Genomic DNA, 14,243 nt, shown 5'->3' on the forward strand with positions numbered 1-14,243 from the left:
CACTCCAGATGTTATGGACTACAATTCCCATCAGCCCCTTCCAGCAGACTGATGGGAATTGTAGTCCATAACATCTGGAGTGCCAAAGGTTCGCCGCCACGGTTCTAGGGTTTGGGTGTGAAATCACGGCAAATTTCTATTAAGAAGAGGAGGAGAAGGAGTTAGAACAGTGGTGGCAAACCTTTGGCACTCCAGATGTTATGGCTTACAATTCCCATCAGCCCCTGCCAATTGGCCATGCTGGAAGGGGCTGATGGGAACTGTAGTCCATAACATCTGGAGTGCCAAAGGTTCACCACCACGGAGTTAGGATTTATATCTCACCTTTCTCCCCTGTAAGGAAACTCAATGTGGCTTACAAGCTCCTTTCCCTTCCTCTCCCTACAACAGACACCTTGTGAGGTAGATGAGGCTGAGAGAGTTCCGAAGAACTTTGACTGGCCCAAGGTCATCCAGCAGGAATGTGGAAACTCCTCTGGTTCACCAGATGAGCCTCTGCCACTCAGGTGGAGGAGTGGGGAATCAAACCCAGTTCTTCAGATTAGAATCCACCTGCTCTTAACCACTACGCCACGCTGGCAAAGTCTATTTCCTGCTTCCGTTGTATTAACTTGGCTGGCTAGCACAAGTTTTCACATGCTAGTCATTCACAAAGGGCTGGTGGGAAGGTTTTATACTTCGAGATTAAATGGAATGGGGGATTGGACTGCACTCTGCATACCCCACAAGGCAAGAGAAAGACAATAACTGGTCTCCAATGGCAACCCTTTAAGCCAGTCCAAAGCACTCCACTGACACCTATTTCTTCCTCTGATGTCTCAATAAGATGGCTTGGTCCGCTGCGTCAAAACCTGCAGCTTAAGTCCAGTGGAAGCAACAAAGAGGTCTGATCTTTATCTACATCCAGATGGGGATGAACTAAATTCTCCAGAGATGGCACACGAACTATCTAAAACAGCATTTTTTAGGAAGACATTTCTATAAAGGTAATAGGTGTATAACACATTGGTCCAAGAAGGCACATTTTTAAAGGGAGAGGAACTACGGACTATGCCACTGAATATAGTCTTACTGGCCATCTGTTGTATCTATTACCTTGGTCTGACCACTTTTATACTTACATAACACCATTTTCCTGGATGCAGAATGGCATGGTATAGCCAGATTGTGGAAGCTAATCGGGAGCAGTATTTGGATGGCAGAGCATTCGAGGAAGACTCTGCAGAGGAAGGCAGTGCTTGTCTCTTGCCTTGACAGCCCCTTGATGAGGTTGCCATGTTGGTTGTGACTTGATGGCACTTACATTCATAGCTCCATTGTGCATCATGTCTAATACTTCATGCTGTTTTTGTAATCCTAGCCCTATTACTTTGCTAATGAGATGCCTCAAACCACTGATTGTCTTGAGTTACATGGTGTAATCTGCCTTAAGAACATATGAAAGAACCTGCTGGATCAGACCAGAGTCCCTCTAGTCCGGCACTCTGCTACTCACAATGGCCCACCAGATGCCTTTGGGAGCTCACATGCAAAATGTGAAAGCAATGGCCTGCTGCTGCTGCTGCCGAGCACCTGGTCTGCTAAGGCATTTGCAATCTGAGATCAAGGAGGAGCAAGATTGGTAACCATACATCGACTTCTCCTCCATCAATCTGTCCAAGCCCCTTTTAAAGCTATCCAGGTTAGTGGCCATCACCACCTCCTGTGGCAGCATATTCCATAGGAGTGGAATATTCCACAGGAGCCTTGAGTCTCAGTGAGGAGTGGGCTGTAAATAATTTTTAAAATGCTTTGTCTATAGAAAGCAGGCAACAGAAAGCAGGTAGACATAGAGTCTATGTCTGCTTCTCTCATATAGGCCCACTTCTTATCTCCTAGAGCAGGGGTCTGCAACCTGTGGGTCTCCAGATGTTCATGGACTACAATTCCCATCAGCCACTGCCAGCATGGCCAATTGGAATTGTAGTTCATGAACATCTGGAAAGCCACCAGTTGCAGACCCCTGTCCTAGAGCATAGGTTTCAAACTCGTGGCCCTCCAGATGTTATGGACTACAGTTCCCATCACCCCCTGCCAGCATCGTGCTGGCAGGGGATGATGGGAACTGTAGTCCATAACAACTGGAGGGCCATTAGTTTGACACCTGTGTCCTAGAGTCTATGTCTGCCTCTCTCATATAGACAGCAAAAATTAGCCTGATGATCCACTTCAGAACCGGCTCTTCAAGATGCTCTCTATTCGTTTGGTTCTGGCATCAAACCTGGAATGTCCTCATGTCTGAAGATTCCAGGACTTGTTTCAGTCCTTTTCACAAGTGTGTATGCAAACATGTTCACACACACACAACAGGTCTTTTATGAAGACCAGCCCATTTGCCACTTGTATACTTGAAATGTATTGGCCATTATTTGGGAACCCAGTGACATCTTTATAGATTAAACAGTGGCATCAAGAGCGGTCACCTATTTAAACTTCCGCTTAGACAACAAGCAAATGGTTCAGAATTAGGTTGCCAAATAAAGGGATGGATTCAAAAGAGGGTATCATTCAGATATGGCCAATTTGCCCACTGTAGGCATAAGAGAAGGAGTTGAACATTTAGCAGGGAGATACTCCATTCTGGCATTTCCCTCCACGCGGCTGTGGAAACAGACCGGAAGTCAGCTTTTGATCATATGCCGTGAGTCTGTAGATTGCAGACATACCATGGGATCATTGACCTTGACTAGGTATTGAATATTCTCACATTACATAATTACTGGAGACCTGGACCCAGAGATTTGGTAGGTTATTCCAAATTAATTCTTATAACTGAGGCCATTTCCTATTCAACTATCCCCTCTATCAAATCTTTCCCACAGTTTCTCTTTCCCTAAAGACTGTTCCTTCTGGCTTTCTCGTCCCTTTGGACTACCATTCTCTTTTTCATCCTTCCTTTATAGCTTTCCCATACTTTAACTAGCTATTGAAATCTTGTTTGTTTCACACCTCCTGTCTTTCGTACCCACAGGGGGCCTCAGTTATATTACAGCATCTCAGCAATGGCAGTCAGACTTTTTTTGAGCACTACTATCTGAGTTCCAAGAATATGAACTGGCAGAAATAACCACAACCTCCACTCTTCAGCAGTGGCGTAGGAGGTTAAGAGCTCATGTATCTAATCTGGAGGAACCGGGTTTGATTCCCAGCTCTGCCGCCTGAGCTGTGGAGGCTTCTCTGGGGAATTCAGATTAGCCTGTGCACTCCCACAAACACCAGCTGGGTGACCTTGGGTTAGTCACAGCTTTTCGGAGCTCTCTCAGCCCCACCTACCTCACAGGGTGTTTGTTGTGAGGGGGGAAGGGCAAGGAGATTGTGAGCCCCTTTGAGTCTCCTGCAGGAGAGAAAGGGGGGATATCAATCCAAACTCTTCTTCTTCAGTGATGATTTCTCCTTAGCTTGCTGGACCTGGATATTGGAGACTATCATCATAAGCTACACCATGTTCCCAATATTGCACTTTCAAGCAGACTGTGTGAAACGCGTGGAAAAAGTAGCGTCGCCTTCTTCCGATAACCAACAGTATCCATTTTGTAAAAACATCGCGTGGTAGTGCCTTAAACATAAGATGGACCTTTAAGAATTTATTTACTTAAAAAAATAGATGAAACAAACTAACAGAAGTGAGGAAATCATTTCAGATCGATAAGATGCAGGAAGGCCAACCTGAATTTATTACTCCCCCCCTTCTTTTACAAGATGTATATACAGTTAGTTAGCATTTCTGTTTTACAACTTCAACAAATGCTTCTGATAGGGACATATTTTTTTTTTTAATAAAGAGCCCCATTCCTCTTGGCTCTTTAGTACAGCTCTAACTGCAATGGTAAGGCAGACCTCACTCCGCCAAATGACATAAAAATAATCTTATTACCGCATGAAACCTGGCTGAATATGGTGACTGGAAACTCGGCCACACGAGAACACATTTCCCCCAGCCTTCAGTTTTGAATTGGATAAATTGGACCTTGTTTTTCAAGGAGTTGTCTCTTTACACAGTTTAGTTTATTTAATTTTTTGCATACATGTTTGCACCTTCGATGCTTTGCCCGTAGGTGCATTGATATGTACATAACAGCTTCTCATATGTACATAACAGCTTCAAGTGAAACACAGGTGCCATATTTACAGAAGGAGGGCTGCAGCCCAATAACCATGAAAGCAAGCTGCCATTTATATAGCACCATCCAGCCCCGAAAGATACGACAGAACTTCACAAAAGGTCGAAAACTTACAAACAGCTTCCTCCGCCGCTTGAAACTCAAGCCACCTACGGGCCGGTGTTCAACAACTATATTACAATGCATAGCCATGTTTACACACAAGGGTTTCAGCCACAAAAAATAAAAGGAGCCGTGTCTCTGCTACAGTTATGTCCAAAAAGCAGATTTCTCATCGGCCACCCAAGTCAGTCGTCTGACCCGTGTGAAGAGTGCGAAGAGGCCTCTAGAAGAACTGCTCTGTTCTGAGGAGGACTCAGATGGTTAGATTTACACATCCTCCGCCATGTGGCACTCCCAGGGACACCCCTGGCCCCTGAAACCGCTTGCTTTTGAGGTTGTGTCTCTGATGACCACGCCAACCTACCCGGGCCGTCAAAAGCAGTGCTTCCCGGGACACCTACAGAAAACGAACAATGCAAAATGAAATGAAACGACAGTGTCAGAAACACTTTTATAAAAATGGCACATTTATTGCTACAGAACGGTCATGTACATGACAGCATCGAATAACTACAGATGGGAAACAAGTAATGGCCTACACCAAGCTGTGTGTTCTTTTCGAAGGAACTCCGGCACACAACCTGTTTGGACACTTCTACAAATCAGAAATACACCAAAAAACATGGAAAAAAATTGAGGCACTCAGCCACACGTTGAAAACAAAGTGTAACTGTTTTTTTTAAAATCTTTTTTTTCCTCTTTTTTGTCCCTTTTGTAATTTTTCCCTTTTTTTCTTTTTTCTTTTTTTTAAACTGTTGCAGCTATGTGTACAGTCGCAAAATTTTTTCCCCGCTGCAACCTACAACTAAAGGAGGAGAAGAAGGGGGAAAAAAAAATAACAAGAAGCTACCGTACAATTTCATCTTGGTGACGCATGGTAAAATAACATCTTTTAAATAGTAAAATAAAGTAACAAACTTTTACTCAGAATGATTCCAAAAATCTACAAAGAAGAAATATTCATAATCTGACAATCCCCCCGCCCTCCCCCCCCTTGCAATATTCATGGTATAAAAGGATTGCTCCTGTGAAAAATAAGCCAAATATATTTTTTTTATTTTTAAATTTAGGGTTTTCTTTTATCCTACTAGGGTGTACTACAGTCTATTTTATAGCAAAAAGGTCACTAGACAAACGAAGCTTTGTAACAAAATGCCAGGCACTGATACATGGTAAATCTCTGCTTTTTTTCCTTATCTTCACTTAGTTGCATCACAAGTAACAAGAATGAAAAAGGCCACAGTTCATATATTTTCACCATTACATAAGTCTATAATACTTGAAATGAGTATGGTCAAACCAGCACTGCACAAAGGTGAATAAACTTCAAGTCCCATGAGAAAAGCATATCTTTAAAAAAATGAAATGAAAACAAAACAAGAAGCCGAAAAGGTCTTGGTGCCCCACTGTATTGGAATCCATCCTATTCCATTTTTATGCCAACTGTTTCCCCCCTCCCCCTCAAAGTCATTTAGTGGACTAAGTTTAATTTATTTGTGCTTTTTCCTTCCCCGATGAATTCTCTTCATTCCTGGCAAGGTACTGCATTGTTCGCTCTTCGGCACAGATCGAGCCGTGCCCACCAGAGAGAGAAAAGCTGAAACTCACAAATTCCGCCCCGCTCCGCCCTCCCTTCCCGCCCCCTGAAATGAAATCAACAAACAAAACAAAATCGGAAGACTGCATCGGTACAAAGTTGCATTACTGGTAGAACTGACAGTTGTATAAACATTAGTGTTCCTTGCAGCTACACATAAGACAAATGTAAAAAGAAAAGAAAAGAAAGTTTTAGATGAACAGATTTCCCTAATGAGCATATTCATAAATAACTTGAATGTGGAGGTGGATCACTCACTAAAACACTGGATAGTTTTCCACCAAGGAGATTCTGACACTGTTCGTTACCACCCAAGACTAGAACATTAAGGTCAATACACCACCATTTCTAAAGAGCAACAAGTACCACTGATCATATGGGCATGAAAAGGAGAGCTGTCTTTAATGACTGAGACAGAATTGACTTTGCTGCATTCGTGCAGTAAAAAACAAGACAGCCTACCAACCAATCAACCAACCAACCAGCAGCGCAACCAATGGGTCAGTTTTCAAGTTTAAATTCCACTATGGAACAAAAACCATTTGTCAATTCACACTCACAAAGATTACCATGGGATACATAGCCTTGTCTTGGATCTATGAAGATCAAAATCACTTAGAGTCATGCTCTGTCCACAAGCTTTCATCACCATGGTTGCGTGAGACTGATCTTCGAGTGTGGCACCTTTAAAGAATTGGTTATCTCCAGATGGTGGACTACTAAAGGACATCCGTGCTTGCTTGGATTCGCATTCACTCCTTGTCAATTATCTTCATATTATAGTTTTCTGATTTCCACGTATCGGAACGTCATCTTTTAAAATCTCTTGGGCAACATTAAACCCTTAACAATTCAGTCGGTTTGTTGAAGCCTTGATATTATCGGCAGTTGTGGTTTTTCTGGGCTGTGTAGGTGTGGTCTGATGGTTTTAGCTCCTAAAGTTTTGTCCACCCCCATGGTTGGCATCTTCAGTGGCATATCATGGTAAGATGTGTTTCTCTCTCTTTTTTACCTTTTACAGTAAGACGCCTCTAATGATACCAGCGAGCAAAACCTGGGAGCTAAAACCACCAGACCACAGCCACGCAGTCTGAAAAACCTGCACCAGTGGTAGCGAACCTTTGGCACTCCAGATGTTATGGACTACAATTCCCATCAGCCCCTGCCAGCATGGCCAATTGGTCATGCTGGCAGGGGCTGATGGGAATTGTAGTCCATAACATCTGGAGTGCCAAAGGTTCGCCACCACGGACCTACACCAACCAGTTGATTCCAGCCATGGAAGTAGTATCTTGACATTATCATACATAAATGGCAGAGGACGTAGACTTGGCCAGGCTTGTTCATAGTGTGAGCACACAATCTGAATTTCCAAACAACTTTTTAGGATGTTTTTAAATGCTAAGAAATAATAATATGTTTGGGAACGGGAGAATCCTTTAGTCAGTTGTGAATATTAATACACATTTTTAACTAAATGACTGTTGAAAGTTATAGGCTCTGCAGTGGAATACACATTTGTTCTCGCTTAAACTAACATGAACTCTGCCCTGTTGTGAATTTATTCATAATGGTTTTAATCCACCTCCACATTTCAGAAATTTATTAACAATTTTTTTTTTAAAAAAGCATTTAAGTTTACTGCTACTGAACATATTTACAATTTTCAACACACACACACACACAGCTAATCAAAATGTTTATGGATATGCAGAAGGTGGTTCACATGGTAAACTATCATATTTGTTCTTTATGTTTTTCAGAAACATAAAATTCAGATTCTTGTATCTCACTATTTCATTTAAATTGAGATTTTGTTTCAACCACAAGTTAAAAAAACAAACAAAAAAACCGATACAATGTATTAAAACACATAATAACAAGAGTCTACATGTAAAAATATAACTTTTACATACACAATTTCAAAATAATGATACATTTGCCATTTTGTTGCATAAAATTTACAAATGTATTTTTTTTTCATTACTATGTAACTGGCAAAACAGGAGAACAGATGGAACGTCTAGACCGTTTTCAATGGACTTATGGCATTTACTCAGTGCTGATAGGCGGGAAAAAAAAATCTACTCAAACGGGGAGATTTCATTTAAAAATACATGCCAAGTTTGTGTGGCTATAAAAAAAGAAAGAAAGAAAGAAAGAAAAACTAGAAGCGGGAATCAGAGACAAAACGGATGTTGACAAAAGGCTTAACCGGGAGCACGATTTGTTAAATTATTCTATACACCAGAGTTGATTGTTTAGAGGAATTATTATGGATACTGGTTCCGCTGAGCCTGTATTTCAAAGCTAGTTTCTGGATGGGTTGACCTGTGCCATAGGTTTGATCAATGCCTACTACTTTGTATATGTTAAGTAAAAACTTGATTCACACTGGCCAGAGAAATACTGTTCTACTCCCCCTCCTCAAGAAAGTGCAACTTAATGCTTTAGAACGTGTAAGGCTTGTTCTAACGCTTCATGACGATTGAGATTGGCATTTTTTTTTCATGAATGAAGGAGTAGGCAGCAAATGGTTCGACTTTTCAGCAATCCACAATTTAAAAAAAAAATCAAAATCTGTCACACAACTTGCAATTTTTCCCCATTTGAAACCCTTCTCCCTCTCCCGAATCTGACCACGTATTCTGAAACGCCTCACTGCATACTGTATATAGGCTACACACATTAAGTTAACACTTCTACTGGTTTGTTAATTCACAGCCACCTTGGATTATGTTATGTTTCTGATGATATAAACATTGGAAGGCACAGTGGTAACATTGTAGCATTCTAACCTTGTACCTCTGAAAAAAAAAATCCCAGAAACGGGGTCTTAAATGAGAGCGACGCTTGCAAGCCCGGCCCCCGAGACAATCTGGACCAACTCCCAGCGAGGTTGTCTGCAGTTTCTCTGCACGTGACGTGACTGGTCAGTTCCTGTATTCTCCCCAAAAGACCGAAGAAACAACTCTCTACTTATTTATGAATGATAAGCAACACCAGGGCCACTGCTTCATCCTGCTCTGCCCCTCCAGCAACAGAGTTGGCACTACAGGTTACAGTAAGAACAAAAGGAAGGGAGCGGGAGAGAAATAAGACCAAAAATCCCTATTTACAGTAAAATCTTTCTTTAAAAAAGTTAATCAGTCCTTTTTTTTTTTTACAGGAGCAAAAAAGTCTGAAACCAATGAACAAAGGCTTACCATATTCACTAATTTTAATATATATTTATATATATATATATTTATATATATATGTGTGTGTGTCATAGGTCTATAAGATCCATCTGTTCCTCCTACCCTAAGGAATGGCTAATGTCATCACTTCAGTTTTCATTAGGACATTTGCTGGTTTTGTAAATATGTGGGCAGCAACGCTTCCCTTTTTAATATCCAGTAAGTATAAACACTAGTGGACTAGTACACCAACAAAAACGTTCATTTTTTTTTCTTCAGAAGTACACTTTTCATTATTGCAAGTTTACAATTTTTTTTTAAATTAAATATTTTTTTTTCAGACTTACAAATTAATTATTTTTTTTTTCCAAAAGAAGTTTAGGCACAAATGCATTGTCCCACAGTGTGGAGAAGATTGCCATTCAGTCTCTTGGCTGTGCATTTTTACAGGATCTGACGGACTGCTCGAAACATTCTGAATGATATGTTGGAAGAGAGGCGCGTCTCTCAAGTTGCACTTTTCCTTTTCGTTTCGGAATCGGGAATGCTGAAATCTCGTGCGTCTGTGATTCGTAACTACTCAGACTTGTCTTATTATATTACAAAAAAGGGGGGTTAAGTGTTTATGCGGGTTTAAGATAATACAGCTGTTAAGGAAGTGGTCTCTGGTTTACATGAAGAAAATGTGGCAACTTGGACCTGTGGAATAAGTGAAAAATAGTCCGGGTCAGCCAAGGAGTCCAAACTTTTGTGCTTACCGATAATTTGTTCATACAATATTGTTAACGGTACACTGTGTATTTCACCATTATCACAACCAATAGCATACAATTACTCCCATTTTACAGATATGGACAGCTGACGGTGGCTTTTGTTTTTTTCACGTCCAGGATCAAATCCTACCTCCCAGTCACATTCAGGGGTGGAGCGAGGGGAAACTGCGCCCGCGGTGCCGCCCTCAAATGCCCACTTTACGCCCCAGCCACGCCCCAGTCACAACAGGCATTGCACACACACACACACACCCCGTTGGCGCTAGGCGACTGGTCACACTAACTTGCTTTAGGCTCCAATTAGATAGGTCATGAAACAATCCGATCCAGATGATGACAAACTGGTACAGAATTGGTGTCTGTCCGTAAAAGCTGAATAAAAGGCAGAATAGAACTCTTACTCCACCCACACTTTTCCTCCCCAAGCTACGTTTTAAAAGCTGTTTCCTCAAGGTGGGCTGGTGTGGTATAAAAAAACCTCCACTGTAAGAAAAAATGTCAAAATAATAGTGTGGGGGATGGGACTTCAGGCTAAAGAAGGATTCAGCTGTCCACATTGTTCTTTATATCTCTCTCCGCCTCAACACACGCACAATCTATCCTGCTATCTGGCCCTCACAAATTTATCTTCAGAAAATGCCAATGTGCTTACTGCTTCAGAATGTATTCACATAGAACTTGCTTAAAATCACCCTGGTACTAAAACTCCCTGCTTGTAGAACCTTTTATCAAGAGCCAGTATGTTCTTGGATAAACTTTCCAGATAATACGAATATTTTGATGGCGGACTGCTTTGTAACAAGCGATCCCGTGTTTCATTCAGTCGCATCAGGTGCACAAACAGTTGTCTGAATTGGCTCTTGAGTCCCCCTTTTGCAGTAAATGTGGAGGAATGGTATGTCTACCTCCACTGCCTCTGTTACTGATCTCAGATCCGCTGGGAAAAAGTTGAGCTACAGGCTAGTAAACAAACTACGAAGATCTCTCCTTTTCGCCCTCCCCGAAGAAGCTAAAGAGGATCAACAGTTGTTATGGAAATGTAATAACAAAACTTGCCTTTTTTTTTTTTACATCTGTCCCATGTGATTAGATGTGTCTCCCATTCCGGGGTGGGGTCCTGCCAAAGAAAGCGGAGGAGGGTCCGAAGATACTTTCTCTTCTTCCCTTCTTTTCAGACATGCTGCTTTAGGATTCAGATTCCTTTCTGTGAGACCAAAACGAAAGGACCATCTAAGCACATGAACTGCATTTGGCGGCTTATTTTGCGTCCTCAATTTCATATGACGGCTTCAATCTTTTAACCTCCCCTCTCCATAACAACACAATATATGCATCTCTTTACCTCTGACTGACATCTGTGGCTATTTTAGGATCAAAGGAAGACTTTCCTTTATCTGCCCCATCTAAATCCACCCCGCCTTGCGAATATTCTGGATAGAGAACCACCTTCAGTAATATTGCTAACCCTACCCCAGACATGTTATGAGAAGATTGGCTTCAAACCAAAAATGCGTCTTTAAAAAAATCCTAAGCCTCAACTTAAATATTACCTGGTAGCGGGCCCAATGCAATTATTGAAAGACAATAAGGGGTTGGATCAAGTTAAATTGTCTGCTCAGTGTTCCCAAATTCTCCTTCTTACCACAACCCTCATCCCACACAGTTTTGTCCATACATGTCCTGTGATCCCCAGAATAGCCATTCTGAATGATCAAAGGGTCCCTTCTTGCCTTTTTAATCAATGGAAAAACTGACTGGATACAACCCAATTTATGTACGAAGTTGTCAAACCAGCCAACTCAGCTCCTTTGATGCGAATGACTAATGGAGAAAAGCCACTGAATGCAAGTTAACTGGTAAACAGAAGATCTGCCAATGAGTTTAGCTGACCTCGTTCAAAATGCGGAGCCTACTCAGTCAGAGGCTATTCATTTCTAGCAAACCAAAAGGGTCAGGAGTCCTAAAGAACTAAACGAATCTCATATTAGAGTCGGGCTGCCAACCTCCAGATAGTGGCTGAAGATCTCCAGGCGACAGAGGTCAGTTTACATGGAGAAAATAGCCACTTTGGAAGGAGGATCTTATGGCATTATGTCCCACTGAAGTCCCTCCCCTCCCCAAATACCGCCCCCCCTCAGGTTCCCCTCCCCTCCAATCTCCAGAATTTCCCAACCCAGAGCTAGCAACCCCAGGGAGACATGTTGGTGATCTACATGAAGCATCTTCACTGAAACAATGTGGGTGAAGTCTTAACAATCTGTCCTACAGCTGCCATTTTGTGAGGAGGTGATCTAAGTTGGTGTGGTTGGCCAGTGTACATATAAGGTCCCAGGTTCAATCCTTGGCATTTCCAGTTGAAAGGATCAGGTAGTAGGTAATGTGAAAGACCCAACTCTTAAATGCACTGTCTTCATTATATGTGATGACATCAGGGTGAGTGGACAACCTGGGGGAAACTAGGTACATGACATAAGATAAGTGCACTCACCCTCAGCTCTGGACCCATGACCTAACTATTCTTTTAACAACAGACCCTGAGGCTTAGTGGTGGTGGACAGTGCCATCAAGTAACAGCTGACTTATGGTGACCCCATATTGTTTTCATGGCAAGGTAGTTTGTCATTGCCTGTCTCTGGATGGACTAAGAGAGTTCTGAGAGAACTGCTACTGGTCCAATGGTACCCAGCAGACTTCATGTGGAGGAGTGGGGAATTGAACCTGGTTATCTAGATTAGAGTCTGCTGCTCTTAACCGCTATAGCAGCGGTGGCGAACCTTTGGCACTCCAGATGTTATGGACTACAATTCCCAATTGGCCATGCTGGCAGGGGCTGATGGGAATTGTAATCCATAACATCTGGAGTGCCAAAGGTTCGCCACAATGGCACTATAGTATGGCAGCTCCATTGAGGTCTGGTAGACTGTTTAGCATGCCTTAGTCAGTACAGCAGTGCATGAGTAGGTACTCGCATCTAACTCACCTCTGACTTGCTGCTCTAAGCTGAGAATAACAGCTACGGCTTGATGTAAGATCAGGAGTTTGGTCTGTGGCTTGTCACTCTTCAGGTGGAGCTGCACCATCCGGCCCAGCTCCTTGAAGGCCTCGTTGATGTCACGGACACGGAGGCGCTCTCGGGCATTGTTGGCCATCCTCCGCTCTTTCTCACGTTCTGCCTTTTGCTCTGGTGTGAGATCTTCGTCGTCATTATTGCTAAGAGACAAAGAGAAAACAGGATTTTTCTAGTGGTGTAGAAAATCAGGGTGTTCCTGCCACTGCAGTTCGCTTTAAGCTGTTTCACAGAAACAGCTTTGCTTTAAAGAGACGCAAGGATATTGCACTTTTTTTGATCATACTGCTTAGCCCCTTTTAATAAGAGCAGACAAAATATTTCAATATGTTGCACAAGTTTTTGAGTTCTCAAGGATTCCACATCAGGTTGGATTTATTTATTTTTAAGTATGGGGAATGTCAAGGCCTGCATCTTGTGCAGGATATGTTTAAGATTAGATTTAAGGGCAACCACATTTTACCTCTATCCTCATCCTTTTTTGGTGGTGGAGGGACTCTTGATTATCTGCTAGCCTTCGGAGTCACAAAAAGAGACTACCATTTCCCCCAGAAAGCTAAACAGCACCATCTTATCTAACCTTTCTGTGGACCATCAAAGCTGCCAATGACTACTCTATATTTGGAGAAAATATAGGATTTCATTGAGAAAGAGACATTCTCCAATTGAGGAAAGGTGGCCAAATCAGTCTTTGCTTATGTTGAGTTTCTTACACAAGCAGTAGACAGACAGTAGTAGTACTGACTACCTTGTAGATATCTCAGTTACTCTACGGTTGTGCTAATGCAAGAATGATCATTTTGTCCAATTTATTGTCAAAGTTATTGTTGAAGGCTTTTATGGCCAGTATCAACTGGCTGTTGGGGGTTTTGTGAGCTCTGCGGCAGTAGTCTGGTAGTTTTTGTTCCTAACGGCATCAATCAATCAATCAATCAATCAATCAATCAATCAATCAATCAATCAATCAATCAATCAATCATTCATTCATTCATTCATTCATTCATTCATCAGTTCATTATTTTTATACCCCATCCATTCCCGGTCAAGGTTGGGTTCAGGGTGAAATATATTCACCACATCTCAAAAAGGATATCGAAGAGATAGAAAAAGTGCAGAGAAGGGCAACGAGGATGATTGAGGGACTGGAGTACCTTCCTTATGAGGAGAGGCTGCAGCGTTTGGAGAGGAGATGTCTGAGGGGGGATATGATTGAAGTCTATAAAATTATGCATGGGGTAGAAAATGTTGACAGAGAGACATTATTCTCTCTTTCTCACAATACTAAAACCAGGGGGCATACATTGAAAATGCTGGGGGGAAGAATTAGGATGAATAAAAGGAAACATTTCTTCGTGCAACGCGTGA

The 14,243-nt window shown here is 42.0% G+C and overlaps 1 protein-coding gene across 13 annotated transcripts in view; it reads right to left on the reverse strand.

Moving 5' to 3' along the window:
- Positions 1 to 4,711: 4,711 nt before the first annotated feature.
- The window catches only part of TCF4 (transcription factor 4), a 422,824-nt gene continuing 413,292 nt past the window's right edge, over positions 4,712 to 14,243 (reverse strand). For 12 of the 13 annotated variants that reach the window (XM_048502995.1, XM_048502992.1, XM_048502991.1 and 9 more), the window contains 4 exons: positions 12,792 to 13,021; positions 10,869 to 11,015; positions 7,113 to 9,739; positions 4,712 to 6,958 (listed from right to left, as the gene is read on the reverse strand). In XM_048502995.1, the coding sequence (XP_048358952.1) occupies positions 10,879 to 11,015; positions 12,792 to 13,021 (367 nt within the window). In that variant the 3' untranslated portion in view covers positions 4,712 to 6,958; positions 7,113 to 9,739; positions 10,869 to 10,878. The remainder of the gene's footprint in view (positions 6,959 to 7,112; positions 9,740 to 10,868; positions 11,016 to 12,791; positions 13,022 to 14,243) is intronic. The other variant, XM_048502988.1, reaches the window with a different exon arrangement.

Source organism: Sphaerodactylus townsendi, linkage group LG07, assembly GCF_021028975.2.
Source record: "Sphaerodactylus townsendi isolate TG3544 linkage group LG07, MPM_Stown_v2.3, whole genome shotgun sequence".
NCBI lineage: Eukaryota > Metazoa > Chordata > Lepidosauria > Squamata > Sphaerodactylidae > Sphaerodactylus > Sphaerodactylus townsendi.